The 16,743-nt window shown below is 38.5% G+C and overlaps 1 protein-coding gene across 1 annotated transcript; it reads right to left on the reverse strand.

The window, feature by feature from the left end:
* Positions 1-152: 152 nt before the first annotated feature.
* On the reverse strand, positions 153-13,552 carry LOC144647057 (phosphorylase b kinase gamma catalytic chain, skeletal muscle/heart isoform-like). The gene is made up of 12 exons (XM_078506798.1): positions 13,275-13,552; positions 9,416-9,579; positions 9,131-9,185; positions 7,668-7,733; positions 7,398-7,470; positions 6,825-6,915; positions 6,189-6,279; positions 5,509-5,538; positions 4,827-4,950; positions 3,681-3,764; positions 3,323-3,364; positions 153-2,874 (listed from the first exon to the last, which is right to left on the reverse strand). The coding sequence occupies exons 1-12, from the start codon at positions 13,364-13,366 to the stop codon at positions 2,521-2,523; spliced, it is 1,266 nt and encodes a 421-aa protein (XP_078362924.1). The 5' UTR covers positions 13,367-13,552; the 3' UTR covers positions 153-2,520.
* Positions 13,553-16,743: the final 3,191 nt, after the last annotated feature.

Here is a 16,743-nt window from a genome sequence, read left to right on the forward strand (position 1 = left end):
GGAAAATGAAATTCTAAAATTCCATGCCTGCGAACACAGACGCATTTCCGGCTGTTGCTTGAGTCCGCGTTTGCAGGCTAGGTTTTCCATGACCTGTACAAACCCTGTTACACGTCAACATAACAAGCATCGAAAGAAAAATATTCTTTGAGTTCTTTGCAAGGATTCAACTTTTTATTCACCACCAATATACAACTAATAGCTAACTAATTTCTTCAAATTGTCAAAAACCGGATGCCATAAATTATCAAAGTTCTCCTAGAGGCACCCGGACATTTCAGGATAAATACTTGTAAATATATACGTGCCATTTACAATCATCTTTTGATAAATCTTAGTATTATTTGCTTTACTTTCTGTACAGAATTAGGTTACGGCAACATCAACTTAATATAAAAAGCATTTAAAGAATAAAAGTAAAAAAAATGGAGAGAATTGAGATCGAGTCTTAACTGACCAAATGTTAAGGTGCTGACACAACAAGGGACATCATGATGTTGTAGGGACATGTAGCTAGAACAAAATCACATGATTGTAGTTCAGTTTTATCAGCGATTCAAATTTCATTTTGCTTTGTTTAAACTCATTATCATACATTACCATACCCCAAAACAAAGGAAAAGGAATTTTGAAAAAAGGATTAAACTGAACCACAACATACACACAAGAAAATATGGCAAGACATGTTGCAGTGACCCGACCCCTCGTGCTTTGGGGTGCACTTATACTTTTCATGATCAGGGATCTCATTGTTGTAATACCGTTCATATTATTTTTTATTAATACTTATATTTATTATGGTTAACTCATAGATAGGAGGGCCACAAGGTTATCAGTTAATTCTGAACTGCCAAGTTCAAAAATCACCCTCATAAAAAAAAAAAAAAAATTCTTACTTTAATAGGGTCTGTGTTGCGGCAACATGTCTCTGCTTCATTTCTTGTGTGTGTACATGCTGTAATTTTGTTTCTACTACATGCCACTGCGACATATCCCTTGGTATGTCAGCACCACAAAGAAGTCCCAAAAATTTGAAATTGTTTGAAAATAAACCCAACATTACAAGCCTCCGCCCAGAACCTTTGCGATCTCAACCACTCTGTCACACAATCATGGATTTATGATGATAAAAACTAGATGGCATTTTAAGATAAATGCATACATTTTCTCACTCCATTTACAGTTCTTAACTTGGTCCCTTTAAAATTTTTCACAAAAACACAGCTGCACAAGCTGTTCCTATACAGTCACGTTGACAACATGCTTAACTCACTCAAGAGTAGGACGTGAGCTCCCAAGGTCGTTTTTGGTGAGGGGCGAGGAGAAGGAATCTTCTGTGCAATCAAATTGCTACGGATTGATTTTTCCTTTCAACGTTTCACCTGAACTACATTTTTTACTCTTCAGACATGCAACTCCCTCGATCCCCATCACTTGTTCTCTTCTAACCACCACTCCCCCCAGTCCCCCCTCCCCCCAAAAAAGGTACAATGTACCATAAATTCTAGCGCGCTCACTCGTCTGAATTGAGCTTCAACATTGCCTTTCTTGTTTTAAATTAAATAATTATAAATTAATGGAATAAAGTAACAAAACGTTTTAACTGCAAATTTACGCAGATTAATAATAACTCAACAAACGCAGCTCTTGCTGGAAAAATTGCCCTGGTTACAATGCTAAGAATATTTCTTTTTACAACACCTTTTATATATCATGTAAATTTTTTTGTTAAGAATTAGATAATTTTGTTTTTCAAGATTTAAAGTCGAAACTTTCTTCTCATAACATCAATTCCAATTCCAATGATCTGTCGGTTCACACTGCTGGGCATAATAAAAGGTCAACAAAGTTCATGTGCTCATGAGTGCAGTGACCAAACAAAAAAAAAATAAAATTCTTTTTACAAGGCACCCCGTTGAAAATCTATATTACATGTACAAACTGTTACATAAGGCAATATTTTGTGCTTCATGCACTTGTCTCGCACTGTTGCGACACAGTTTGTAAGAGGCAATCTTGGCTTAGTGCAATGCATCGTTTAGTTTCTTTAGTTGCTCAAATGTTGCTATTTTTGCAATGACTGTAGCAGTCTTACAATCTTGGTTACTTATCCCTTGCTCTGACATTGTGGAGAACAACAGCCAGCTAGCAGCTTTAAAGTTTTAATTTGTATTTACATTTTTAGTTTTTTTAACCACCATTTAGTTCAGTGTTTGAATGTAAGCGTCCAGCAGCTCATGAGCTTTGAGCATACTTTGAGCAATGCCAGCGTGACCGGAGAAGGCGTGACCTGAGCGTCACAGAAAAAAAGTGTAACCTGAGCGACCAGAACAAACAAACGTCATTAAAAAGCCTGCGTAGCTGGTGATTTTTCATTCCTTTTGCGCGCCAACAAAACCGCAAGTTACGCAGAATAGCATTGCACAGTTTAACACCCCTTGAGTAACTCATGTCGCAACACAACGATTTTAGCCGCTGTGAGACAAACTATGCAAAACCTTGCCTTGTGTAACAGCTTCCTTAGTTGCTCGAAGCAATTTTTCTAACGGACTTGTACTGAAAAAAACCCAAGGAAGACATTCTAAAGGATGCATTGTAGGGCTCTAGATTTCCAGCCTTCCTGGGTAAATGTCCATTGCCATTGTACTTCTCTTTGTGTGGCTTGTTTTCAAACAAAGCAGCCCTGTTCTGGTTTTCATCCTTGTTCCGCTTGACCCAGTGTCCGTAGATTCTAAATGCACAGCCGTCGATCATTTTACGCAGCGGTTTCACGCCATAAGGTTCTCGAAGAATTGAATCAAATGTCACTGGTTGTAATTTATTCTTGGCAAAGTTGGAGAATTCCCTGACCGCTACAAGGGCAATCAGGATTCCCTGTAGGAAATTAACAACCAATAAGTCAATTATATACATATTTTGCTATGACTTGTCTTTTGCTATAGTGAAATTCACTAAACCTTTAGCCTGCATAGCAGGCGTAAGAAGGGGAGAGGGTAGTAGGGGGATCGAGGGAATTTGAGGAGTGAAAGCGGAGTGGAACAGGGAGGAGGGGGGGAGGGAAGGGAACGCCTGCTATCAAGACCCATTGGTTTATTTCTTCATTTTTTCTTTTTTCCCAATTCCCCCTTCCTCCCCCCCCCCCCCCTTTAAGCCTATTAGCATGGCTACTAAACCTTGAACATGCACTGGAAATGCTTTTTGAAAATTTTTCTGCTTCAATTACTGATTAGAGTTGATGTCACCATGAAGAACAAAAAAAAAAAAACAGTGCCTTTACACACTTTTATGTTCTAATAGTACAAAATAAAAGTATATAACTTACCCTGTATTTTCGTCTTGCTGAAAATCCTTCATTTTTTGGTTGCTGCAAATAAAAAAATGAACTAAATGAGCAATGTTCATAATTTAACACAAAACAAAAATTAGGACAGGCAAAGAAAGCACAAAGGAGGTGAACTGGAATTCAACCATTTTGAGTACCAAGCTCAAACCACTAATTCTCCTTACTCGTTTACATAGTTTTGTTTTAATGCTAGTTTTGAGAATTTGGCGGTACATCAAGACAAAATCTTTGAGTTGATGATTTTCCTTTTTCTCAGCACCTGTCTGCTTGACAGCAAACTGGTATTGTAAGGAGAAATCAGCTTTTGATCACTTTCCGAACCTAACTAAACACAAACCTGAGCTCCTTTGAACCAGGGATGCTCCAGTGCTTGTTCTGCAGTCAGTCTTAATTTAGGATGAACAACTAAAAGCTTGGATATCTGAGGAAAGAAAGAAAGAAACGTTCACCATGAGACTACAAAACATTGAGTGTGACACAGTTTTTGGCAAGGATGTTGTTTAGGTCATATTTTATTGGGGCAAACGATTTCAACTGCAACCGGTTTTAGTTGATTCAGCTGAAGTGTCCCAGTAATTAACAACACTTTTTCGCGTTTCCAGCTGAAACGGTTGACAACTGTTAGGCTGTGTTCTAGTGAGATCAAGCGTTTCCGATTGGTTTGGGTGGTTAATTTTTTTTGTGTTCTATTGTGGGAAAAAAGTTACCGGTTGATTTGGTTGAAAACAATGTTGCAAATGGACCACTTGTTGGATAGAAGATACAGGTGTCTGAAAGTCTGGACTTACTTAACCGTTCTTCAAAGGCTTTATTGGCAACTTCAAAACCTCTAAAAGCTACTGTTGCTTCTAATTCTTCTGCTACTTTACAAAGTTCAATGTACAAGGCTATATATTACCTGTAGGTATGCTTAGAATTTTTGCCAAGAGAAAACCAGGTGGTTCAAAACAGAGGGTACTTAATCAGAAAATCAAAGCAAACCCAGCTGACTATAAAAAGCGAACAAGGAGTAACCAATCAAAAATGGGGGACACAAATGTTCAAACAAGTGATAGCGAAATTGTAGCTAAGGTGGTAAGGAAACCAAAACATGTTTACAGCTAACACCTACTTTTGAATGCTAAATCTCTTGGACGAACAAACGAGGCGTCCAAGAATAACTACGGCACATGTGTGGTCTCACCTTGGCTAACAAAACAACCTTTGATCAAAACACTTAACTACAAAATATTTGGCTTCTTGACAGATTGACTGTTTTAACTGACTATGGTGACAGCTGACATTTTATTTTTTTAAAGCAGTCTAAGGCATTGAAGAACAAACATACAAACAACCTAATACAGTTGATCCAAATAGAACATGACCTTCTAGACATAGTACCATGGCGTGCACGATTACATTTATTTTTGGCTAGGCAACATGCTCACATGCTTATGAATTGTTAATTTCAAGTTTCAGTTTTCTAAAAAGGAAAGGAACTTACCAGATCCTTGGCAGATTCAGAAATGTCATCCCACTCAGGACTGTGGAAATGATATCTGCCTTCCATTATTGATCGCAACATTATAACCTGTCGCCGATGCCAAAAAGGAGGACAACCGACCAACCTGTGAAGAGAATTGGGTGAATACTGTTCACATTCTGCATCATGCTTCTAACAACATTAATGTTGCAATGATTTTTGTCTTAATCTACTGGGAGGTGTGGTGCGTGGCCTTATGGTCAGTGCGCTGGACTCAAAGCCCTGGCTGGGGACATTGTGCTGTATTCTTGGGCAAGACACTTTGGGTAAGACACTTTACTCTCAGTACCTCTCTCCACACAGGTGTATAAATAGGCACCAGTGAATTTAATGCTGGGGGATGACCCTGCGATGGACTGGCATCCAATTCAGAGGGGTGGAGTAGAAATACTCCTAGTCCCTTCACGTTAGAGAAACCAGGATAAGCTCCAGCAGTATGGGCCTTGGCACAAAGCAGACTTAACCTTACTCACTAAGTAAAACAATGTTTAACAGCCTAGTAGCCGATCTCAATTTAACTGAATACAAAGTTTCCATTGACCAAGCATGCAGCACAGATGCAGAAATGTTAACCAATTTCTCTCTCTTTTTTTATGTGGACTAAGATGATATAATATAAATACAAAAGAGAACAAATACTTACAAAGTATACATTATCACTCCACATGCCCACCTAGAAATAAAACATAAAAAATATTCAGCAACATGTACACATAATAATTATTTGGAATCCCAATTTCTTGTACCACCAAGAGAAATGAAAACTAGGTCGAGAAATTAGGAGTTCAAGAATTCCAGGTAAAATTGCAGTGTTCAACTAAGTGAAGCCAATCCAAGCGAAATGAGTTTTGGTTCGAGTTATCAAAAGGTTCGAGAAATCAAAGTTGAGAAATCAAGGATTCCGCTGGAGTAAGATCACGAGGCTTTCAAATATGAATACAAAATTATACCAAAACATGACTAAAGTTGCATTCACTCTGGCATCATTTACAATGGAAATGCACTTTCAGACAGAACTGGTTCTTGTAATGTATAAGACACTGTACACCCTGATTATTCACATGATAAAGTTGTTATAAATGTACATGTTGTATTTAAATACTGGTAATTATTTCCAAGCATAACACACACACAGTGCATGCTACGTAGCTATGTAGGCGTAGCCTTCTGCATACATTGCAGACCTATCATAATAGCATTATAGGCATGCATTGCGTGCAAAAGGCTTTGCATATGTAGCTGTAGCCTTCTGCATGCACTGTAAGCCAGCTGGCTTAAATATCTACATGTAATGTAAAACAGAATGAAGGAGCATTTCCTCACATGTCAACTTCTTTTCCATAGCCTGGGGCATCAGCAAACATAGAACACTGAAGTACTTCAGGTGATAAATAGCCTGGAGTCCCACACAACTCTAACAACGGAAAAAATATTTATGTTAGAAACACATGACTGATTAGATAATTTTTATTTTTTCAAACCCAGGTCGTGGAAGGCACAGTCATGTGGCCAAATCATTAGAACGCTGGACTGGACCGAGGGGACCATTATTTTTTTTTTAACTCAGGCCAGGGTCACTGCATTCTGTTCTTGGGTAAAACACTTTATGAACATAGTGCCTCTCTCCAACTCTTCAACCATCCCAGCTTGGGAGGGGGGAGAAAAGAGTAGAAATACTCATAGCCGCTTTATGCTATGGGAACTGGGAGAAGTTCTGGCCTGATGGACCACTTCATGGCCTGAGCGCAGACTTTCCCTTTTCCTACTAACAAGGGTAATAAAGGCTAACCAGCAGATTTTCAATCCTAATTAAAGATGTGACTTGTAGCTAGCACAAGAAACCAAAAGCACAAAGTCAGTAAGTGGTTAGGTTTGCATTAAGGAATAGTTTGGAGGGGCAGCAGAGGGTGACAAAACTGCTGATAACAAAAAAGTTGAAAACAAGTCATTGCTTTGTACCTCTGAGCTTTTCTCCCTCTCTTAGCCTAACTGCAAATCCAAAATCTGATATTTTTACTCTGAAGTCTTCATCAAGAAGGATGTTTTCAGGCTGGAGAGAAACAATAACCAATCACATCAGTGAAAACAAAAATGAACATTGCACTTGAATTGTTATTAATATTAATGACAAATCAGACCAAGACAACATTTTACTTTCTGTGCACAAGGAAAATTAAGAAACTCTTTAAGTCCAAGGTCACACTATCAGGGATGTCGTTAAGGCCCGTAACCTGTTACAGCTGAGTCCACTCAATGTTACAGGTGAAGATGTTAATTGGCGTTAAGTTACGCTTGCATACAGAGCAAAATGCTACAAGTGATAACTTTGGTGTAATGGCTGATCAAAAACTTGATGACAGCCCTGCACTATTAATCCTTGCCCTTATATTGCACTGAGACATCACCATCTAAAAAGCGATTCAATAGCGCTTTCAGCCAATCAAATTTTTGAATTCAGTAGTTTCAAGACCTTGTGGGACATGCCCATATAATAAAGTTAAATACTAACTTTATCTGGGCAATGAAACTCACCTTCAGATCTCTGTGCACAATGTTATTTTCATGCATGAACTTCACAGCTTCAAATACCTCAAGCATGATTCGCCTGAAAAAATAAAAATAAACATTAGTTTTAACATGTTTTGTCAATGTTGTGTTTATATAGTTACATGTATGTGTTCTTTAGTTCATCAAAAATTATATCATGCTGACATCTAAAGCAAGACTAACATTAAATTTTGTAAAATTTACAGGTATCTTTTCTCTTAATGAACATTAGTTTAAAAGTTAATCAATTCTCACCTGGTTTTCTTTTCTGATAACGTTACTTGGTCTGTAAGATGGTCAAACAATTCCCCTTTTGCTGCTCTATAATACAATACAAAAATTAAGAAATAACTCTTATGACTGAAGAAGGGAGTCACATTTATTTAATGTTCAACAAATAACCATGGTGAAGAGAAAGAATCTTTAATGTTTCGGTCAGTGATAAAAACAAATTTAAACTGAAAACCCATTTGACCTACAACAAGCATGTTGTTATAATGATAGCCTGTTATGAAACAGCAATACTGAAAGTTAAAAAGAATCTGTTGCAGCTACAGACCATTCCAGTTGCAGGTTTAACTTTAACAAACTTATTATTCAGACTCTTTCGAGGCCAATAAAATAGTCTGAAGTGAATAATCAAGAGTATATATAATAAGTTAAATAATTATCTTAGTGTTGTTATTATAGTTAATAATGGAAAAAAAATGCAAAGAAATAAATAAATTGAAGAGCTCCGGAGAAGAACAGCCCCTGGACTTTCTGGCTAAATCAAACATTATCAAAGAGCTCCAAATTGCGCATACAGGTTTGTTTACGTGTGCTAAACACTGTCCTACGTTTCGTTTCGCTGGTCTTTCGTTCGTTTTCGAAAAATAACATATGCAAAAAAAGAAAGATTTTGTAGCTTACATTGTCCACAGTAATCCAGCACTAGACATTTTTCCACGCATCGCGTGTGCAAATCTTGCCTCTAGGAACTTTATTACAGTCGTCGGGGATGTAAAAACAGCGTTTCACAAACCAACTTTGCTGACCGGCCGCCATTATTAAATTTGCTCGCAGGGGGTAGCAGCTAGGGACTGGGACTCGCTATTCTATTGTGACGTCTTAAGTCACATGTTAGGGATTCAAGTACAGAAAACAAAAATGGCGCATTTCTTGAGAAAATAAACTACTGGTTCGTTTGAGTGCAAGTGCATCCACTTGGCGGTTGAAGGACATCATTAAGTCTGAAAACCCGTAAGTCTCACAGCATTTCTCGAAGAAATGAGTGATGTTCGGCCTTTGTTTTGTACAAAAGTGCTGTTTAGCGCTCAAGGGAAAAGTTGTTCGACAAAGGCCGGCAGAGCCATGTGGTAAATAAAGTCTAAAAAGACTATGTCTATAAAAGAACTATGTCAGCGTGACTTTTGCAGTGTCCCCTTGGGTGCTGCAGCGACAAAGTTGCCGAGAAGTGAACTTGTTTTAGACTTTAAAAAATTCTTTAGATGTTTCGCAGGGCACGTTCCCTTCCCTTGTCTTTTGCATATGTTATTTTTCGAAAACAAACGAAAGACCAGCGAAATGAAACAAAGGACAGTGTAAGCACACGTAAACAAACCTACATGCGCAATTTGGAGCTGTTTTGATAATGTTCGATTTAGCCAGAAAGTCCAGGGGCCATTCTTCTCTGGAGCTCTTCAATTTCAGTCTGTAACAATATAATGTGTACTTACAGTTCAAAAACCAGAAAGAAAAACACAGGAGACTCAAACACATCTACCAAGCCAACTGTAAAGAAACCAACATGCCATAAATATTACAGATCGAAAAACAAAAACAAGAGTGTACATGTACACCATTTCATCAGTAAGTAATATTGTGGGTTCAAATCTCATTACGTCTCTTGAGTAGGGGAAAAATATTGAGCATCGAAAGAGAAACAACTGTTTATATGAACTCAAGCTAAGAAGGCTCCACATAATAACTATTTGAAATGGAATGTGTGCAAATTTGCTTACTTATGTTGTCATGTCCCTGCAGTGCAAGAAGGATGGTGACTTCATCTCTTGTTGTCTCCTCTATGTCCCCGCCTCCTGCATCACTCAGCTTATCTATTATTTTTACAGCATATGGTTTGCCAGTAGCTTTGTGGAAACATTGCCGCACCACACTAGAAATTCCTCTGAAAGTGAATTTATAAATAATTTTTTTTTGTTTATTTTCGTTTCTTTATAGTGTGATTTGGCTTTAATCTACAGCATGTACAGTGCAATGTTGTTAACCGGGCTTCCAATGGGTCACCAAAATCTGATCATAGGGTTTGCCAAATAATGGGATGCTCGAGCCCTTGTCAGGGATAGTGCAGTGTGTTTTTAGGCAACTTTACTATCACAATACTATACATTCTGGTTAAAGCTGTTTATATGGTTGCCATGCAAATCAAAAACTACAACTTATTTTGCAATAATTTTTATAGGAAAAAGGCAAATTGGAAATGGCTTTTTAAAAGACTTTGATTCCTTCCATGCATGGCATCCAAGGTCTTAAGCAATTGGTCTAAAGTTGTAAGTTTGTCATGTTGCCCAAAGGCAGATACAATGTAGGCACCTTTAGGGCAGCAATGTCGCTAAGAGACAGCTGCTAGCTAATTTCACTGGCTGAAATAGAACTAAAATCCGGCTGAAATTTCACTTAAATAATAAGAAGGCTCTTCTTTCTAAGGTAAACTTTTAGAGCTGCCAAGGCCAGAAAAGCCAGCTGCCCTTGTTCATGAGCCGGCTTAGTGTTTGTTTAGTTGTTCATCCCTCTAAGGGGAGTGCAGCTTTGGTTCCATTACCATGGCAACTTGCTACGCTTCAAAGAATTGTTGTAACATGAACTTGCCTTAAGTTAATAATTGAAACAGAGTTTCAAAGTTGATCAGACTAGAGGTTGACATTTTTCACTAGACTAAATATAGAAACCCAGGTTGCCTCAGTACCACTGGAGACCCAGGGGAGTTAGTGGGGGCGAAAGAAACGCGAAACTGCGGGCCAAAATAGCGGAAACTGCGCGCAAAAAAAATTAGCATATATAAAAAGTTGTATTGACTGAAAGTGCCCCTGGGGAAAGTGTCTTACCAGACCAGTTCAAAAACCTCTCTGAATACTGCCTCCCGATTGGGCAGAAAAATCTTTTGTATTCCCTTTGTATATTCTGCCCAATCGGCGACCAGCCTGACTACAGTCCTTTTGGTGTGTTTCACACGAAATATGTACACAAAGCCAGTTCGCTCGCCGTACCTGTCTTGCTTGTTCGCCAAGAATTTGCTCGGGAAGGAAAAGTTTCGGCTAGTGCCTCCTCAACTTGGATGTGAAGTGTCGGGAAAATTTTGTCTTCGGGAAATATGACCGTCATTTGAGTGCTACAATTGTTGCTGCACGCATTACACGCGCGCGTAGCTAATGGTCGATCGACGGAAAAATTACAAAATTAAGTCTTGAAAGTTTGTTTGGAAATATTTTTGACTTACTAAATTATTGATGCACATAAAACACATTGTTATTTTAATTTATTACTATATATTCGAAGTTATCTTTCTTATTACTATCTTTCTTTAATGTAGATAAGGTATTTCTTTTGTAACTTTTTTTTTTTTTTTCTTCTTCATTTTCTTCTTACCTCCCGCCTCAAATAACTAGGCTAATTGCGGGAGGTGAAAAATATTGTAAATAATATGATTGTTTAAATAAATTTTTGTTGTTGTTGTAGTTTCGCTTCCAGCTGCGATCGATCTTCTATTATCTCACCTATAAAAAACTTAGGAATCGCTGCTGCACGCTTTGCACGCGTAGCTCATCTGCCGGGCTTGTTCGTAAAAAAATTACTCTTGTTTGGAAAATTTTCGCGTAAAGCTGTCATTGATCTTCCCAGAAAAAATCTGAAAACATCCATTACAGCAGTGCAACTAGCATATCGCACACAAACTTTTAAAACTCGCAAACGATCGACGATCGACCACAATATGAAGAATCTGCCGTTTGTCCGTGTGCATGGCCGTCAAACTTTCGACGTTTTCCACCAGGGGAAGGCACTAGCCGAAACTTTTCCTTCCCGAGCAAATTCTTGGCGAACAAGCAGACAGGTACGGCGAGCGAACTGGCTTTGTGTACATATTTCGTGTGGAACACACCAAAAGGACTGTAGTCAGGCTGGTCGCCGATTGGGCAGAATAATACAAAGGGAATACAAAAGATTTTTCTGCCCAATCGGGAGGCAGTATTCAGAGAGGTTTTTGAACTGGTCTGGTAAGACACTTTCCCCAGGGGCACTTTCAGTCAATACAACTTTTTATATATGCCAATTTTTGTTGCGCGCAGTTTCGCGCTATTTTTGCCCGCAGTTTCGCGTTTCTTTCGCCCCCACTAACTGCCCCTGGGTCTCCGAGGATGCTCAGGTACCTGCATAGCTAGTGCTACAGCTGTACCCGTAGGTAGCAGCTGCCTTCAGGGGTGCGGAATAATAACAGATGTTTTCAGTAACTTGTAAACCTTTGCGCCTTGTGGCATAGCAGAAGTAGCAAAGCCTTTATTTTAACAGGGTAATTCTGCAAGCTGATGGCTTTCAAGTCAACAGTTCATACGGTCCTTAGTTAGTTTTTAGTTCATTTGTTTGTTTTTGTTAGTTGGTGTATTAGTTACTTGGTTATATGAATTTTATTCTCAAGCTGAAATTCCACTATTCTGTCCATCAGAAAAAGACAATGTTATTTCAATATCCCCCTCCCAATATTTTCATTGCAAGCTATGCCTTGAAATTCCTAGCTAGAAAATGGCCACTGGTCTAAGCTGAACAATAACTCGCCTAATAAAACCAAGTCTAGTGTGAAAGTGGCCATTATTAAACTATTTTTTAGAAGCTTGGAACCACAATCAGAATGCAAGTTTAAAGAACTGAACATTGTACAAACTTACATGCCCAACTGTCATTCTGGGCGTACCAGCTCTTAAAACATATGGTTTACAAACTTTTAACTTATGCATTACAGCTTTGTATACAATGTACTACCAAAATAAACAAACAGTAGTTTCTCCGAGCTTGATCGAGTTATAAAGTTTATCCCAGTAGTTAACCTGTTTTAAGCATGAGGCCCAAAACAAGCAACACTGAGAATTCGGTTGGTCACAGAATTTGTTGCAGCCTCAACTATCGTTAAAATGTTCTATATTGTAGGAGGTGGATTATGTGACCTTCTAGGTTAAGTGTAACCGTTTGCAGATCACGTTTTTGCTTGTTAGTCGGCGATTCGTGTCGGCCATAACAAAAACACGAGCCTTCGTTTCGAAGCGAAGCGTCTGCCGGCCGGTATGATAACCATGTTATACAAGCATCTTTATATACCAATTTGTATGTAAAGCCAACCAGATTTCAAGTGAAAACGTTGACAAATTTTCACTAAGGTGCTATTTGTTTACTTTACAGATCAGATGCGTAGAACCCCCGGTCTAACGCTCCAAAGTTCGGCCGGCTTCTACGTACAAACCGGATCTAATAACAAATCGATAAGACGTGTTCAAGAATTTCGACATCCTTCGCCTTACATTTGTTTGGGTGCCTTGTGAGGAGTTTTAAGCAATGAAAAGGCACCTTAGTCAAGTTAAAACCCATCACCGCCTTATGTAAAACATGTGAGAACTGGAAAAAGTTCGTGAGACATCACAGCGAAATTAGTTTCCGTAGCATACAAGAACAGACGGCGGAAAGACTTTACGCTTCACTGTATAAACACACAGCTAGCTTTAATACTAATTGCTCGACAAATAGCCCTAAATGTGAAACGCATAAAGATTTAAGCTCTTTCTTGAAAACATTCATCTAAACAAAACAAATTGCACTTACGCGCCCAATTTCTCCTTCACTTCGTACTTGTCTGAAAATCCGCCGGTTGCTTCGGTTCCTAACGGCCCATCTTCCAAGTCAAATTCTGTCATTTCACGAAATCCACGTCACAGTATTTCGGTTTTCTACTCTCAAACATAGTTCTAAAATCATCTGAAGGGAGGCATCTCGACGAGATGCAGAACAAAAGTGAACTACTTAGTAAAACTGCAACGATTTGAAGTCATCTAAAATCGCCGAATAGATTAACCCTGGCCTGCGAATGGTAAAATGAGTACTTGCTGGTCAGCGGTAGGCTCTGTGAGTGTTGCTGCAACAATCGGAAAACGTGACCTCAGCCATAGACGCGTGACGAAAGTTGCCAAAAATAAAAATTGTTCTGAGAAAAACAAACTTCCCCATTGCATTGTCTTGCAAATTTCAGGGAGAAAGTGATGAATGTTCAAGAAAATCTTATGGAGAGACCTTGTTTTTTTTTTTAATCTGAACAGCTTTGGAACGGTAAGATTCTGAAAATGTTCGTTGCTGAATTGATCGTTCTATCAAACTCACGTGTTAAGTGATAATTAACATTGCGTGACAGCTTCGACTAATCAACTGTACCTTTAATAAGTTTGTATTCGAAAAAAGTTATGGTTTTGTTGGTAAGGTCAATACATAAGAAAATACAATTAAACCCCCAAAGTTAAATGCAAAAGGTAAAGTAAGCTCCAACTTGCACTTCACTGTGCTAAATTTGAAGTCAACAAATATCAGTTAGCAACTTCAGCGAAGAAAACAATTTTAAACCGTGTTTTTAAACGTGCACTCAATGGTGTTCTTGGAGTACTTTAAAACGTTGTGTAAAAACAGACGTTTACTACGTTTCGGGGAAACCCCTTGTGGATAAGCTTCAGTAGCTTCGGTGTGAATGGGGTATAACATTGAAAGAAATGTGCGGCATTCGTAAAGAGAATTCGCATTTTCATAAAAAGTCGAGTGGAAAACATTGACCATCCACAAAAAAGCTAGCACGGGCTTTCGCGCTAGCTCTCTAAAATTCAAACAGGCCGTCTTCGCTCGCTGCCGCACGCCGCTCTATTGTGAATTGCCTGAACTGCGTAACAAAAGCATAACTTCCCGTCCGCCCCCAAACAAACCAATATTGGACCCGCGGCAGGATGCTGCTTCACGTAAACAAAATCAAAGCAATATCGGCACGACATTGTCTGCAATGGTTAGGCCAATATTAAACTTATGGCCCTACGTTAATATTCATCCGCCGGAACGTCACTGCTGACTCACATTTTCCTTTTAACGTCAATTTTCAAGTGGATTCGGATAAGGAACTCTATGAAACTCCGCTTTTGTCAGATTTCGATTTCAGCTTAAATAATGGTTTATTTTCATAACGAAAAGTAGTATTACAGTTGAATCCGTAACTCGAACCCTCAGCAACTCGAACTCCCGCTATCTCGAACCTTTTCGATCCCCTTCAGGCCATGTTCTACTAATTTACCCCGAAACTCGAACTCCCATATCTCGAACCTTATTCGATTTCCCTTGAAGGTCGAGTATCGGGATTCGACTGTACATGTAATTTTCCCTCAACGCGTGTTTCACAGGAGCCAATCCAGCCCCTTACATTTCCATCGCAAATTAGTGTGACTGAGACAAACTGACCGTTTGCGGGCTCCTACGGCCCTTCAATATCAGTCCGAGCTATCCATCATGTGTTGTCATCTCAACCACGTAGTCTCGAGCAAAGCTTATATCCATTTAAGTAGTTAGTTTGTTTTTTATGCAAACGGTTACAACAATCTAAGTAACGCTTTAGTTGCGCTCAGAGCTGTTGGCCATTGCTCTGGGCTAAGAAAGAAGGCTAAACTTGAGGCGGCAAGTAGAGATGGAGTGACTGGTCTTTGAATAGCGAGCCTGGCAAGGTTTTTAACCCTTTATTTTCTTTAAAAACAAATATAATTTTCCCTTTGGACTGATACTGGATCATGCGGTATTATTTGCACAATTAACGATTTAATCGCCTATGAAAACAGATCACGTCTACAGTTCGCATGTTAGAGTTTGAAAGAGGGAGCTCGGTGAATCAATATATTAAATGATACATAAACTTTTGCGCAAAGTTAAATTTTTGTGTAGTAGATAATAAAGATTGTAAATTTTGAGCTTGGTTTGAACTTGCTAGTTATATCCTTTTTTTTTTTTTTTTTTTTTTTTTTTTTTTTTTTTTTTTTTTTTTTTCGCGATATCAACCTAGTAAATGGCCCAGCTCACCACGAGTCTTTCGTAGCTCAGTTGGTTGGAGCGCCCAACCCGGCGGTATCTGGGAGGCCATGGGTTTGATTCCCGTTGGGACTCAGAATTTTTCTTTGTCCCATGCTTGTGTCATTGTTGAAAAATACATCTTTATTAGTTAATTTTTTGTAGAGATTGTAGAGAATTCTGTCCAGCATTGATTGCTGCACTTGTTTGTAATGTTTCTGACATGTATTGTTTTAAAAACAGCAAAGATAGTGTAAAAGCCGTCGAGAGTTTGGTGTTGTTTAATTATTGGAGAGTAAAAGCTCGCGTTGTTTTTTGTTATTTAAATTTTTTTTTTTTTTATTTGGAAAAAATTAAAAGGGCCGGGAATAAAAAAAAAAAAAAAAAAAGTTATAAGGCAGACATCGGTATATCTCTTTCTTCATGAATAGCCTTATGCAAGCTAGGCTCTAGCGCTCTCAGTTTTAAGACTTTATAGGGTTGTTGTTGGACAAATTTTGTGCCGCGTATCTAATAGTAACACTAGTACTCGCGCCATTTGCATTTTTTTTTGTCGCACAAAAATATTTAAATAAAACTTACTCGCCCAGTATCTCGCTGCCTCCTTCGTAATCGTAATGGTACTTGTCCGCAAAATCATCTGTTACCGCTTCGCTTCCATAACGCCCATTTTCCACGCGAAGCAAGTCTCTCATTTCACATACAGTCTGTAGTGTTAAGAACGGTCGACTCTCTAAGTTGTGATAACGTCTTGACCGTGTTTATCTTATGTAACGAGATGCTGTTCTAATTGAGCGAATCGGAGTTTAAACTTTGTTGTGACGTTAAAGGGCACTGAAGAGGAATAAATAATGAAAATATTGAAGGGGCGAGTACGTAATCGCCCCAGGAGGTAAATGGAACTGAATAATGAAACAATATCGTTTCGTTTGTTTGCTTTTACAACAACTATAACATGGGTTTTGGACGGAGTAACAAAAAGATATAATTAAGTCGAGAGTATTAGAATAAGAAAATTTTAAAGAAAGAATGGTGTGCTAATAAATATTTTGATATCTTTTACAGACTCGGTGCTATTATCCCGGCTTGATTTTTCGATCTCTGTTACATAATTTACTTCTGATGGCACCAAATCGAAGCCGTGAAAAATGGACTTTGGATTTTTGTTTTCAGTAAAACTATCAGATACAAAATAAACGAATGAATGACG

The sequence above is a fragment of the Oculina patagonica genome, chromosome 3 (genome assembly GCF_052425735.1).
Source record: "Oculina patagonica isolate OP01 chromosome 3, crgOcupat, whole genome shotgun sequence".
In the NCBI taxonomy this organism is placed as follows: domain Eukaryota; kingdom Metazoa; phylum Cnidaria; class Anthozoa; order Scleractinia; family Oculinidae; genus Oculina; species Oculina patagonica.